At 38.1% G+C, this 13,676-nt stretch overlaps 1 protein-coding gene and 1 long non-coding RNA gene across 3 annotated transcripts; one reads left to right on the top strand and one right to left on the bottom strand.

Moving 5' to 3' along the window:
• Positions 1–897: 897 nt before the first annotated feature.
• Positions 898–2,096, bottom strand: LOC133718765 (uncharacterized). Its single transcript, XM_062145648.1, has one exon. It carries the CDS (start codon positions 1,911–1,913, stop codon positions 1,074–1,076), a length of 840 nt encoding a protein of 279 aa, XP_062001632.1. The 5' UTR covers positions 1,914–2,096; the 3' UTR covers positions 898–1,073.
• Positions 2,097–4,307: 2,211 nt separating this feature from the next.
• On the top strand, positions 4,308–10,773 carry LOC133718897 (uncharacterized). Of its 2 annotated transcripts, XR_009850646.1 has the most exons (9): positions 4,308–4,977; positions 5,375–5,426; positions 5,527–5,611; positions 6,154–6,216; positions 6,409–6,457; positions 9,463–9,534; positions 9,662–9,791; positions 9,892–9,957; positions 10,255–10,773. It is a non-coding gene; the product is annotated as an uncharacterized LOC133718897 (long non-coding RNA). The 2 variants fall into 2 exon arrangements; XR_009850645.1 differs by having other exon boundaries at positions 4,308–5,426.
• Positions 10,774–13,676: the final 2,903 nt, after the last annotated feature.

The raw sequence follows: 13,676 nt of genomic DNA, 5'->3' as shown, positions 1-13,676 counted from the left end.
TGGATTTGTTGGTGACATGTATATTGGTTCGTTTACCATGATTGGGCATGCATTTATATTTTAGTTTGTTAGAAAATTCAAATTTATGGAATAGGAGACATTTAAAATCAGCAGCTTAATGTGAATGACTCATTTCTACGCGGCCGGATTTCTTCTTAATTCATGATTATCTCCCAGTGTCCATCACTCTTATATTTCAAATTAGTTGACATGCGGTAAAGTTGCCTCAGGAGCAAAGTTTTCTAGAACAGCTAGTGTACTGTTCCCCTACTTATACATATCGAACTTGAATCTTGGATTCGAATGACTCCCACTGGCACACAACCTATCATAATTTTTACATCATGATATTCAAAAACTGGCCGGCATGTTATAAGCAATGTCTGCCTGCAATTTGTTAAATGTAGTAGTAAATCTCGCCCAACTGCTGGGCAACCTCTTGTAAAAACTGGCAGCTACGTGTTTTCTAACTTAACATTTTGCAGTCTCTTGTATCCGCAGTTCTAACATTGTTAACGTTCCTTCTGTTTTTGTTTCCTTTGGTGGTTGGCCAGCTGGTTAGCAATAATCATGTGTTAAATAATTTAAAGATCGAAGAGATTAATAGAGTACAGACATTTATATATCTACAGAAATTGTCGAATTCATTAATATATCTCTTGCTAAGTTGCTATAAGTTATTACCTAGAAGAAGACAAACACTAGAAACTAGCTTATGCATGGTAATGATTCCAATTATATATATGATAGTGACTATAAGATATTATATGTCACATGTTTTACGTTTCTGCATGCTTCAGTGGCTTTTTACCTGCATGATCAAGACACCAAATATAATTGGAAATTTGTGAAAACGAAAAACAAAGAATGCTCAAATTTCAGATCTCAATTAACTTGCATATGTAACACGCATATGAGATTAATTGGTATAGTACCTATCCCATTATCAACAAAAATGCTTCAAACAATATTTAGGAGGAAAGAGAAGATAATTAAATAGTGAGGTCCTAACCCTCCAACTAGAGTCTTATCGGTCTATGGAAGCACTATTACAAAAAATATTCTTCTTCTAACTAAAGAAGGACGGCCTTTGGAAGCTGACTACTACACCCGATAACTCTCAACAAACTCCACAATCCCTTAGCTCTACTACTGCTATTACTACTATTACTACTGCTACTACTATTATTACTGCTAATTTCCTTATTACCCTTTCCCATGATTTCATTACTTGCTTTACAATTAGACCCAAACATGGTCGATGGGTTCCTCCTGCTTTGCCTGCTCTTGATGTCCCTCAGCTCCATCTCTGTAGGAAACTTCGTTATTCCAAACATGAACAAATGCCACTTTGATTTTGATCGGTTGCTAGACAGAACCGACACTTTCCATAGTGAAGGATCGCACCTTTTGTAGCTTTTGGATGTGGGAAATGAAATAGTATTACTTCTACCATCTTTCACTTGGCTCGGCTTGCAGTACTTGGTGACAACCTTGGGTTTCGATCTCCTAAACCTTCTCCATCGAAACAATCCCCATTTCTTGGTGGAAATTTTGTTGCTCGTTTCTGTGCTTTTCTGGGTCGTCTTCTTCTCTGCTGCAACATGTGGTGCTTCTTTGCTGTAGGGAATGAGCTTCTTCCCACAGAAGATGATGTCTTTATTCTCAGATGCGTATGTTGAGGCCGTGAACTCTTCACTGAAGAACTCAAAGAAGTTGTCTTCATCTCTATCCAATGAAGAGCTCTGATACTCTTTGGAGAAGTCATCCCAATGAGCTGAGTCGCTGTGTGTAGGAAGATCACAAAGAGAGAGTGTCTCCTCTGCTTCATATGGATCATCATCTTGCTGGTTCTGTAATTGGTGATCTGGGTTTTCTTCTAGGGCAACGTACGAGTCCAATTGGGCAACCATTTTGGGAAATAAACGAAGTACAAGAAGCTAAAGCTTTGATGGAATTGTTGTTGCTGGGTGTGTTTGATTTTCATGGAGAGAGATGAACCCAAGTTCTATTTATATATTCTTTGGACTTGGTATCGGTGGATAGCGATGGCTTCTAGATAAAAGGAACTAATATATTGTTGATATATAGGGAGGTTACTGGCAGTTGATTTTTATATAACTTGCCCTCTGGTTGAGAGGTACGTGGGTTCTGGGCTACAGTGTTGTATGGAAAAATAATAAATGGGTGGAAGTTGTGGGACTTGTAGACTATCTTCTAGATGGGTTCAACGAGCCTGTGGTGGGATTTTTGGATGTTTGCGGCTTCTTCGTTGGGGCCGCTATTTTCTTGTCACAACGGGGTTTGGACTTTCGGTCAATATAGAGGAAGGAAAGGAGGCTATCTAGCATATACCAATATGATGTGCTTTCCTGAGCCAATGCGTTAATAGGGGGATTGTGCATGTAGAGGTAGAGGGACAGGTCCCTCATTGATGAGTGATAATATAGCACTCTTCGAGACTTGTAGATCTTTTCAGAGGTCAGGAATTGAAGATCATGATACTTTCTGCGCAAAATTTTCTCCTCCGAGCAAACACATCCGACTTTAGATAGTGTTTTGTCTTGATCTTTTTTAAACAAGTTATCAAACTGTTTTAGGAAATCAGAAATTAGAAGAAAATGAGTTGTGCTTTCATTGATAATAGGAGTATCTTTATATAGAGGATTACAAGCAGAGAATATAGGTCTTACAAGGAAACTGAATCGTACAATGATTAGGATATCTCCAAAGATATCTGTAAGACTAATCCTATTACAACTTAGACAAATCACTAGAGTTTGAGCCGGACACATAAATCAGATGTCCTTAAACACTCCCCTTGTGTCGCCCAAACGTGGTGCTCCTCTCATTGCCTAGTCAAAAACCTTGTCGAGCAACAAAAACTCAGTGGGACAACAATAACCTCGATCGAAGGAGAAAAAGAGTACAACACACCCTTCACGTTTCGAGACCATACATGTAGACATCTCCCCCTGATGTTTGCATCTCCCCCTGATGACTACGATCATTGGAGTTCGGATAACTTCCGCAAATGATGCTACTAACATGTTTCTCGAAAGTTGATTTAGGCAATGACTTAGTATACAAGTTTGCTATATTGTCCTCATATCGAACCTTGTTCACTTTGATCTTAAGGATAGTCTGTTATTGTTAATGATGCTTGATGTTGTAGCCTTGCTTCATTCGTTCAAAGCAAGCAGCATTATCCTCATAAATGCTCGTAGGCTCATATGTGGTAGACTTCAAACCACAATTGCTTCGAACATGCGTAATTATGAATCAAATCCATATACATTCATGAACCGCTTCGTGAAGAGCAATAATCTCTACATGGTTCGAAGATGTAGCGACAATGGTCTGTTCTGTAGACCTCTAAGATATCGCAGTCTTGCCCATGGTGAACACTTAACCAGTTTAGGAATGACCTTTGTGTGGGTTAGAGGTACCCAGCATCAGCAAAACCTTCCAAAACACTAATGTTGTTTTGAGATGGGGATAGGGAACGCAGGCCAGTGTTGGCGGCTTTCCAGGTGTGTGATGGGTTCGAATCCATCATCTCTATTTTGGGATAGAGCATGCCCATATCAATCATACATCTTAAGTATCAAATGATATATCTTTTACACCAATCTAACGGCGTCGCGTTGGCACAGAGCTATATCTAACTAACAAGTTTACAGCAAATAAGATGTCCGGTCTTGTGCATTGAGATAAGTATAATAATGCGCCTATTGCACTTAAGTAGGGTACTTCTGCCTCTAGCAGATCTTCGTCATCATCCTTCGGACGAAGATGATCCTTTTTAGGATCAAAACTACGGACGATCATGGGCGTGCTTGAAGGTTTGACATTGTCAAAAAGCCTAAGCATCCATCAACACGGTGCTCAAGTTCCAAACCGAGACATAATTGTGTTATCCCAAGATCCTTAATTTCAAACTCGGATTTCAAGTGTTCAGCGGTTTCCCTTAACTCTTTAAGGGCTTTTAATGAAGACCATCATGTCACCAACATGAACCGCGATAGAATCCGAAACTTGTCATAGATACGCGCGGGCATATCCCTTACCAATCAAATAGTCATTTTAGTGAGCGTTTCATTCTTATTGCAAACGCGCTCCGTGATCTAGAACCATTTGACTTGGGTGAATGAAGTCCACCATGGACCTTCATGTATATTCCGTATCTAGATCCCCATAGAGATACGTAGTGACCACATTCGTAAGCTGCATGTTCAGTTATTCGGAAACTACCAAACTGACAAGATAGTGGAGTGCAATGACATCCATTACGAGAGAATCACTATGCCAAAATGTGCTTCAGACGACACACTTCAGACGACATAAGTTTTGTTTTATGTCGTCTGAGTTTTTCAGACGACATAATTTTTTTTTGTGTTGTCTGAATATAGACTAAAACCATACTCGTTCAATTTGAAAAAATGGTGAGCATTCAGACAACACATTTGTGTAGTTGTAAAAGATGATGATTTCCTATCTCAAATGCGGAGGGATATCCAAAATTTGATCAAGTACTTTTCCCTCTCAAATAGCCGAACTCTAGTTGACTAGAAAATGTTGTGACATTTAGACAACATTTAAATGTCGTCTGAGTGTGGAGCTTGTTTTAAAATTTTTGAAGTTATTTTGACTTGTGCTTTTTTACATAGATCCCTCGTAATTAAATCATTTTCTGTCCTTCTCACTCCAACACCAGCCCGCGCGCTCTCTCTTTCTCACTCAGCTCGACCTAGAACCCGCGAAACTGGAAAACTCAAACACCAGCCTCTCTCCTTCTCACTCAGCTCTCTCAGATCTCTCAGATCTCGATTCTCACTCTCTCCTCTCTCCTTCATCTTCTCACTCTCTCGATTCTTCTTGGTCTCTCCTTCTTCTTCTTAGCCTCTACTTCATCTTTCGCGACCGGATTAGTGGACCTCCCCAGCAACAACAGAGCTGTTTTTAATTCGGATATTGGTAAGCAATTTAGGGTTTCAATCGTTTTTTAGTTTAGGGTTTCGATTGGGTTTAATCCTAGATCGATTTTAGGGTTTTATCTGCAAATTTTAGGTTTGCTTATTATCCAAAATTTCGATTTTAGTTGATTTCGATTAGGTTTTTCTTCTATTTGGGGATGGGGTGATTGAAATGGATATAGCTATATTGGGGTTTTGTCTTGGGGGTTTCTCTTCGATTTAGTGCTGTGGTTTTCCTTCGGTTGAAATGGATTTATGTGTTGGTGTTTTATTTTCCATGTTGTTTGACAAGAACTCTTCCTTCTTTCAATTAAAACTCATTTGGGTTTTGGGGTTTTGAGTTTGGATAATAGTTCTTCTGTTGTATCATGTTTCTTCTATTTTGTTGGCCTTGATAGGGAAACTTGGTGCTACAAAAGGATTTGCTGGGAAGGATGTAGTGATTGTGGCGTGAGTAATTGATAATGTTTAATCTTTTGCAATCTATATCTGTTGATAATGTTTATACCTTCCCTGTGCTTAATATTGCCTTGAAAATCATGTTAAACAGGGCCTACCGAACTGCCATTTACAAAGCAAAGCGAGGCGGTTTTAAGGATACTTTAGCTGATGATTTACTGGCACCTGTTTTGAAGGTAAGATAAACGTACAGTTGAATTTTCATAGGAAAGAATGTCGAGTCTCGGGATTTGTATGTTTCATCTTAAGTCTATAGGGCTAATTTATCTGTGATGTACTTGTTATGTAGGCAGTTATAGAGAGAACAAATTTGAACCCAAGTGAAGTAGGGGATATACTATAGTTCTCACTCCTGGCTCACTTAGAGCAATTGAGTGCAGGATGCCAGCATTTTATGTTGGTGTTCCTAGTAAGTCTTTAATTGTACATGGTATTTAAAGGGGCACCTTATATTCAGTTTTATCTATAGTCAGAAGCTTATAGTCCATCTGTTTTATCCAGATATAGTTCCCATCAGAACCGTCAACATGCAATGTTGATCTAGCCTTTAGGCAGTTGCTGATGTAGCTGCATTCATAATGTAACAACCGAGAAAAAAAAGAAAAGAAAAAAAAAAGATTAAAAAGGGTTTTGTTTAAGGGCTTTTTGGTATTTGGCCACTAGGTAGGAGGGTTTGTTGTTGTCGTGCTTTTCAGATTTCACCGTTGGGTTTTGATAGATAGGGAGGATGAAGTTAGAGAATTGGGGGAAAGAAGAGGAACTTCAAGTTTGGATGCCCAAGGTAAATTTGTGCTCTAATTCCCTTAGTAAGGCTTCATTATGTATTTTTAGATGCGTTTGATTAATTCTAGGTTTGGATTTATGGAATTCCCATCATTTTAAGGTCTTTCAACGAAATCCAAATTTGGATATTCTAGTGATGAATTCTGGGAGATGACACTAAGTATTCATGGAATTCATATGATTGTCTTAGGCTGAGAAGGTTGTAGGGATTCAAGGGGGATGCTTGGCCTACATTACCTGTAAGTGATCTTTACCTTAACTGGTGTTTGTTTTTCTATTGCTAAACTTGGTTTACTGAATAGCTTCCTGATAGCTATATATATATATATATATATATATATATATATATATGAATGAAGCCATTACAATGTTTTGGTCTCACAGTGAGAGATATGGATTCCAGTAAATGGTATGATTACTGGAAGTGTTGATTTCTTGAGTCTTTGGTGAAAAGTTTAACAAGGATCAAGCATGTCGTTTCCTTTTCCTAATGCAATTTATGATTGTAATTACTATCATCTTGTTAAAGAACCACCAATTTGGTTGCTTTAGCTCTTTGAAGAAGGGTGTTTATTAGGATTCTAATGTGAGCTGGGACACATTCCAGGATTGTGTGTCTTTGTTATGTGAAACTACAGTTTTTTTTTGTAAAGAAGGTGTTGGTTTTGGGGAGATCTGCTATGAAGGTGATGTTGGTTAGTCTGGGCATCATGAAGGGATCAGTTTCTTCAATTTCTAGGAATGGCTCCTTTTTTGCCTTTCAAACAGATTGGAATGCGGAAGTTAGTTTCGTTGTTTTTGGTGCTTATTGTTTCTTTCTGCTAGGATTGTTGTACTTACTGGGTACTTTTTCTCACTGTATACTTGTCCACTTATCTATACTTATTCCTTTTTTGTCAATGACTTTCTCTGTAATTAAAAATAGATACAGATTGTGGTGCAACTTCTTTATTTGTCATTATATGAATGCACTGCACTAAACTAAATTGTTATCACACATGTATAATCATATATATACATCTGCCTTTTCTTAACTTTTATGCCTATTTATACATCTATATATATATATATATATATAACACTGCCTTTTCTTAACTTGTGGTTTAGAGAGTTGAGTATGTATTGTCATGATTTGCATTTATTTGTGTATACTGCACATACTAGACTAGGCAGTTAGCAAACAAGAGTAGACCTGGCTTAATTTTTCTTTTCAAGGTCCAGAGAAATAAAGGGACGTCTGAAGCCTATGGTAGTGCGGAGTTGGAAGAGTTGTGGGAAAGAGTTAAGATTTGAGATTCTCTTTGGGCCTCTATATTTGGGGAGTATGAAGATTACACTCTTTCATCTCTTGTTCTAGATTGGCAAGCATGTTTACTGTCAGTTGAGCATCTTATTCTGTTCCTCAAACTATCTTTCTTTTCTTATGTGGACTTCTTGTCCGCTTCTTTGTATTATGGTATTTGTTTTGTCAATAAAAAGCTGTTTCCTTTCAAATAAAAGAAAAAAAAAAGGTCCAGGTCTAGAGAAAATGTAGAAACAAAAATAAAATGTATGAGACTAAAATGTCTAATATTCATTGCCGCGTTGCATGTGCCTATGTATGTGTGTGCGCGCGCGTAAGATTGCTATCTGGAAGGCTGGTAATATGCCTATCCAGTATCGCAGGTAGGTAGCCAAAGCAACAGTTCCTTCATTAGCTCATAGCTTAGCTTAGCTTTCACTGCTAATGGTTTTAATTTTACTTTACTGTTTCATATTCAGTTATTCGCATAAGGACAGTCATCAGGTGTGATGTAGTAGTTGTAGTCATCTCGTTTTCAAGCATGTTGTAGATGCACATTAAATGACTAAGACTGAAGGATTGACTGACAATGTACTTTGATAAAGGTCCACTTTGTTGATCGCACCAAAGTGGTTTCTTTCTATTGTTTTAGCTTGCACTCATGACCTAGTTACATTACAAGTATTTTTAGAGTTAGGTGCGGTTATACTACGACCAAACTTAGTTTTATATTGTTGCATGAGCTGCAACAGTTTTTGCAGTTCTGCGGGAACATGGCACTGTTATTATGGCATTCCTTGAAGTGCTTGAAGATTTATGTTGCATAGATATGTTAGAGAAACAAAACAGTGTTTGACAAGTGAGAAGATAGGAGAATAAAAAAAAAATATCTCCTTTTCAATTAGAGTGCTATTTGCTTATTGTGGAAGACATTGAGATGATTTGTCTTGCACAGATTTTATTTTGCAGTTTTGTTTTGAAGGCAGAAAAAGAATAGTTGAGTTCTTGTTCAATGTGTGTACTTGTTAGTGTTTTACTTTCATCCATTTTCCTGGACTTGGTGAAATCAATGGTTGAAAATTATAGAGATCCCTAGTCAAAACGGGTTTCCATACTATCTTATTCCCTCTTAAACTACTTTTGACTTGGCTAATAAGATAAAATCGTGAGTAGTAGTTGAGTAGGAAAAGTGTGACATATTTACTAACAGACTTCTTGGTACTAGGCAATATAAGTTTTCTGAGATAAAACTTGCTTTTGGCTAACATTCTGAGAACTTAGGGATGTGAGAAGAATGGTAAGACCAATGTTCGTTACTTGCTGCATATTAGAGTATGCACCCTATCGTGATCCCTTCAAAAAAGTCTCCAGAACAGTCCCAAAGTCCCTAATACATAAGTATCCTGGAATTCAAGCAAGCAGTTCTTATTCAATCCTGTTAGTTATATATTGTATCTTAGTTATTTAATATAATTCTATAAATCCCTGAGTCCGTGAACCCTTCAACTATGAATCCCAAAATTCAAGCAACCAGCTCTTGAATTCATGGACTTTGGAATTTGAAATGCCTTTGCAAAAAGCTAGTATCATGATCCATTAAAGAGTCAACATGTCTTTGGCTTACCTTTGTTTCCCTGAATATTTTAATGTTTCTTAGGAGCACACAAAAATTGTAAAGGATAAAAGTGTTTCTGATATTCATTGTTGCATGTGCGTGTGTGTGTACGCGCGCCATGTGTAAAAGAGACACAGACTGAGAGGGAGAAAGCGAGCAATGCATTGCATATATTTTGAATCTCTGAACAGTCATCCCATGATTACATTTCGGTAGTTGATTATTTGTTTGCATATAGTTCAGTAGTTTCTAAACTGTTTTTGTCTCTTCTTTACATGACTGGATTGCCCATATGTTACATGAGTTACTTCTTATATATATTAATACTTTTCCCATTAAACCTGTAGGTTGAAGATCTTGCTGACTTTTCCTTCCAGACAACGCCTATGTATATAGATGTGGATGATGGGAGAACTAAGGTAGGAATCCAACTGGTCTTTTGGATTCCACACTAAATATTAAGTCCACTTCATACTCATATAGACCTATTTATTCTTGTATTTTAGCCGTAATCTTTATAACCTGCCAAGATTGTGTGCATTACAGGCCACGAATATAGGACTGCAACAGGACTATTGTCTTGTGCCAAGTGCCAAGAGATTTTATTCTCCTATATTCTTTCCTGACGAGGAATCTATCAAAGAAAGTGATGGTCTTCTTCTCTTCTTGCAACTCAGTAAAATTCCACTCTGTTCAGCTCTTACTTGTTTTATTTTCCTCCTAAATGTACTCTTTCAAGTACTAATTGAGGCATGTATTTCTGTCTTCATGATTAGGTTTCTTGGAAACAATAAGTTGAATGGCACTCTCTCTGAATCGAAAAGCTCATCTCTTCTCAATGTGTAAGTACTTCAGCATGTTTTCCTTAAACATCATCATAATTCATTACACTTGGAGTTTTCTGATTTTTCTGATAAGTATGTTCTGTATTTGATGAACTCATCTGAGTCATCTCTTTGTTGATAAATATAATGTACTTACTTCGGCTTTATCTGAACTGTACAATATCAGCTTCAAATTAATATGATGCAAAATCATATATCAGAGTATTGATAGGTTTGACCAATGCCTGAATTTTGATAATGGTCATGGTATTATTATATTTAATTATATTTACGTAGCTTGTATCTTTTCTGCAGATGAGTTAAATGCCTCACTAAGCTGCACATGAGTTAAATGCAGACGAGTAGACCACCTACCAGATTTGCAGCAAAGGTTTTTGTTCTTTTTTCTGCAATATCTTGTTCCTCATTGAGAATGAAGACTAGTTGCTCTTGTAATATGCAGCATAAGTCTATATGGGGGTCAAGAAAGATTTGTGTCTCTGCAATGGGTCAGCAGGTTTGTGTCTCTGCAAGCTCACTGGCCATTCCGTTTTCTATGACCACTTCTATGATTTGGGTGATTCCGTTCATGATCAGATTGTGAAACTAGTACAGCAGTACAGCAGTATAGCTAGCTAGTTCCTTTATTAACTTGTGTCTAGTAGAAATTTTTCATTCATTAAGCATTTAGACTTGTCTTCAGATCCAGATTAGTATATATGAGTTATTTTGAACTGAAGTTCATGATTAAGTTTGTGTACATGAGATACTAGTGGATTAATGGAAATTGCAATGAATGATTTTGAATGTGGATTTTATGGTTTCATACTTTCATTAATGGGCAATTTTAATTTCCAGAATGCATGCATACCAATTGTACAGGGGACTACTAAAATGTGTCATCACAAACTGCAAGCTACAACAAAAGCACACCAAAATGTGTGGTTGCAGCTGCACAGTGTATAACAACAACAAATAAGTGTGATTGGACATGATTACAGACAATATAAAACACGTACTATTAGTGGTCCTTGTTATATTCAGACTACAAAAATTTGTCGTCTAAATAATCTCAAACGACAGTAAATTGTCGTCGTAATGAGATTGACATAACAGAAATCTATTGTCTAAACCATTTCCCAACATCACATATGTATAATTGAAAAATCTTTCACACAACACTTAAATGTCATACAAATCAACTATAGAACGACATTTAATTGTCCTCTGATACACTTTACGACCACATATAATTGTCGTGTAAAGTAAATTAGCACAACCTTTAAGTGTTGTTGTATGAGAGAAGACACTACATATGAGTCTTCATATTTCTTATTTAAGGGCATTCAGACCACACAAATAAGTCTTGCAATATGCTTCACAGAATAGTATTTCAAAAAATATGTCATTGTTTTGTTTATCAGACAATACAAAACCGTTGTTTGAATGCTTTTAAAGAAACAGATCACAATGTTCCCAAAATGCAAAACTCATCAGACGACACATTTTTTATGTCGTCTGAATTTTCAGACGACAGAACTCTTCTGTCGTTCGATACGCCCAAGACACGACATCGTACTAGACGACACATTTTTGTTCGTTCAGACGACAGAACAGTTCTGTCGTCTGAAGGCCTTTTTGACATAGTGAATATGTCTCCTCGTAGTTCATTCCAGGGCGTTTTGTGAGAAGCCTTGCGTCATAAGGCGAGATCACCATATCTTTTTCTCATCACGCTTTCTAACGAAGACCCATTAGTAATAAGGTTTTATGTTAGGAGGTGTTGGCATCACTGGCTCTAAAAACTTTCCTCTTCGATAGAGAATCCAACTCAACCTGGATCGCATCTTTCCATTTAGGCCAATTTTCTCTACGTTGGCATTTATTCATCAACGGAGCGTGTTTTGATATCATCGGACTCAACAAACTCATGCGCAACAAAACACGCAAATACATCATCAATCATGATGGAGTTTCTATCCCACGTTTTATGTATACTAGTGTAATTTTCAGAGAGCTCTATATTCTCAGGAATAAGTTTTGATGTTGAGGCGTTCCCCAATTATAACCTAATCCGGAACATTCTCATGAGACGGATTTTGAGTGTCGATGATCAAAGGATTGAATTGTGCCAAAGTATCCTTCGAACCCACGGGCCTCCCACGCATCCTAGCTGGGGCCATGACATGTAACGCCAGATTGCCACTCTCTATGGCATTGGTGTCATGCCTATCTCCGTGTAGGGTGGCACTACGTCCTTTTGTAGGGACGTCCATCCTTGCAGGCATGTTTGCAGCAGATATGTGTGATCTCGTCACTTTAGCGGAGATCGAGATGAGACATAGTGGGGACAGACTACGACAATTCCTGTCGTTCCTGCTAAACATCCTTGTTCTTATCCCCCCCTAACGACTGGAAGACTGTCTCATCAAAGTGACAATCCGCAAATCTAGCGGTACAGGGATCGCCTAACAAGCGTAGTAAATGACGGACGATTGTTGGAGTCACCAATCCAACGTATTTGCCCATTCGTCTGTGATGACCCATCTTAGTGAGCTGTGGCGGTGCAAGAGGCACATAAATGGCACACTCAAATATGCGTAAGTATGAGATACTTGTACCCAGTCACTAGCTGTAACGCAGAGATAGATTGAGTGGCGGTGGGTCGTAGACTAATTAGCATAGCTGCATTCGATATTGCATCACCTCAAGCGGATATAGGGAGATTGGTGCACATTACCAATGTCCGGACTACCATCGTAGTCGTTTTCTCAAGACTATTTGGGTGTGTACATGGGGATATGATGTCCAACATCAGTCCCAATGCAATAATCATCGAAAGTCTTCGATGGAAACTCTCTAGCATTGTTAAGTAAAATTGACTGAATGAGGTGATCCAGGGAGTGAGCCTGTTGCCATATGATTTGTGCTAAGAATGTAGTAGAAGCAGCATTACAAGTGGAAATGGCACAATACGTGACCAGCGTGTTTGCACGTCAACTAACATCATGAAATATTTAAACGTCCGCAAGTTGGTTGAATCGGTCCACAGAATCCCCTCGGATTCTATGTAAAAATAGAATGAGTATTTTCGTATCCTTTGCGTAGAACGGTCTCAGTCCTAATTTCCATAAGGAACATGCTTTGTAGAACGAGCGAGAGGCCTTAGAAGCAACCAATGAAGATTTTGGTTGGGCCTGAGCGTCTGAAACGCTATTTGAAGCAAAGTTGGTGATTGCAGCATCACCTGGGGCGCAATCACCATGATGGACACCATCCATGGCATCATGGATATGGACTACGGTAGCCCTAGGCTGGCGGTGGACTGCAGCGGCGCGGTCACACTTAGTCCAGGAATCAACCTTTGATTCGTGCTTCATTTCGTTCGAAAGAATGGATGTCCGTGTGAAGTATTTAGTAGACGGATCATCATATCATGACTAGGATGACCTATCTTGTCGTGACAAAGCCAATATGTGTTTAAATCCTAGAGACCTTCTCTCATAACTTTATTGGATTTAATAGCTCGAATAATGGTGACATAAAATCCACTAAAGAGACAAGTAAGTTTCTCTAAGATACGTCTTTATTCGCAATCAGTAGAGGTATTGCAAAGGAACTCTTTTTCGTTCTCTATATGCATTTTCGCATGGAATTCCTTGGCTTGAATAGCTCAATAGGGTTCGGATTCGCCCTAGAAGCGTAGAGAGTTTTTGTGACAATAATCAAGGTGCGAT

The sequence above is a fragment of the Rosa rugosa genome, chromosome 6, assembly GCF_958449725.1.
Source record: "Rosa rugosa chromosome 6, drRosRugo1.1, whole genome shotgun sequence".
NCBI lineage: Eukaryota > Viridiplantae > Streptophyta > Magnoliopsida > Rosales > Rosaceae > Rosa > Rosa rugosa.
This window is presented reverse-complemented; position numbering and strand designations above follow the sequence as displayed.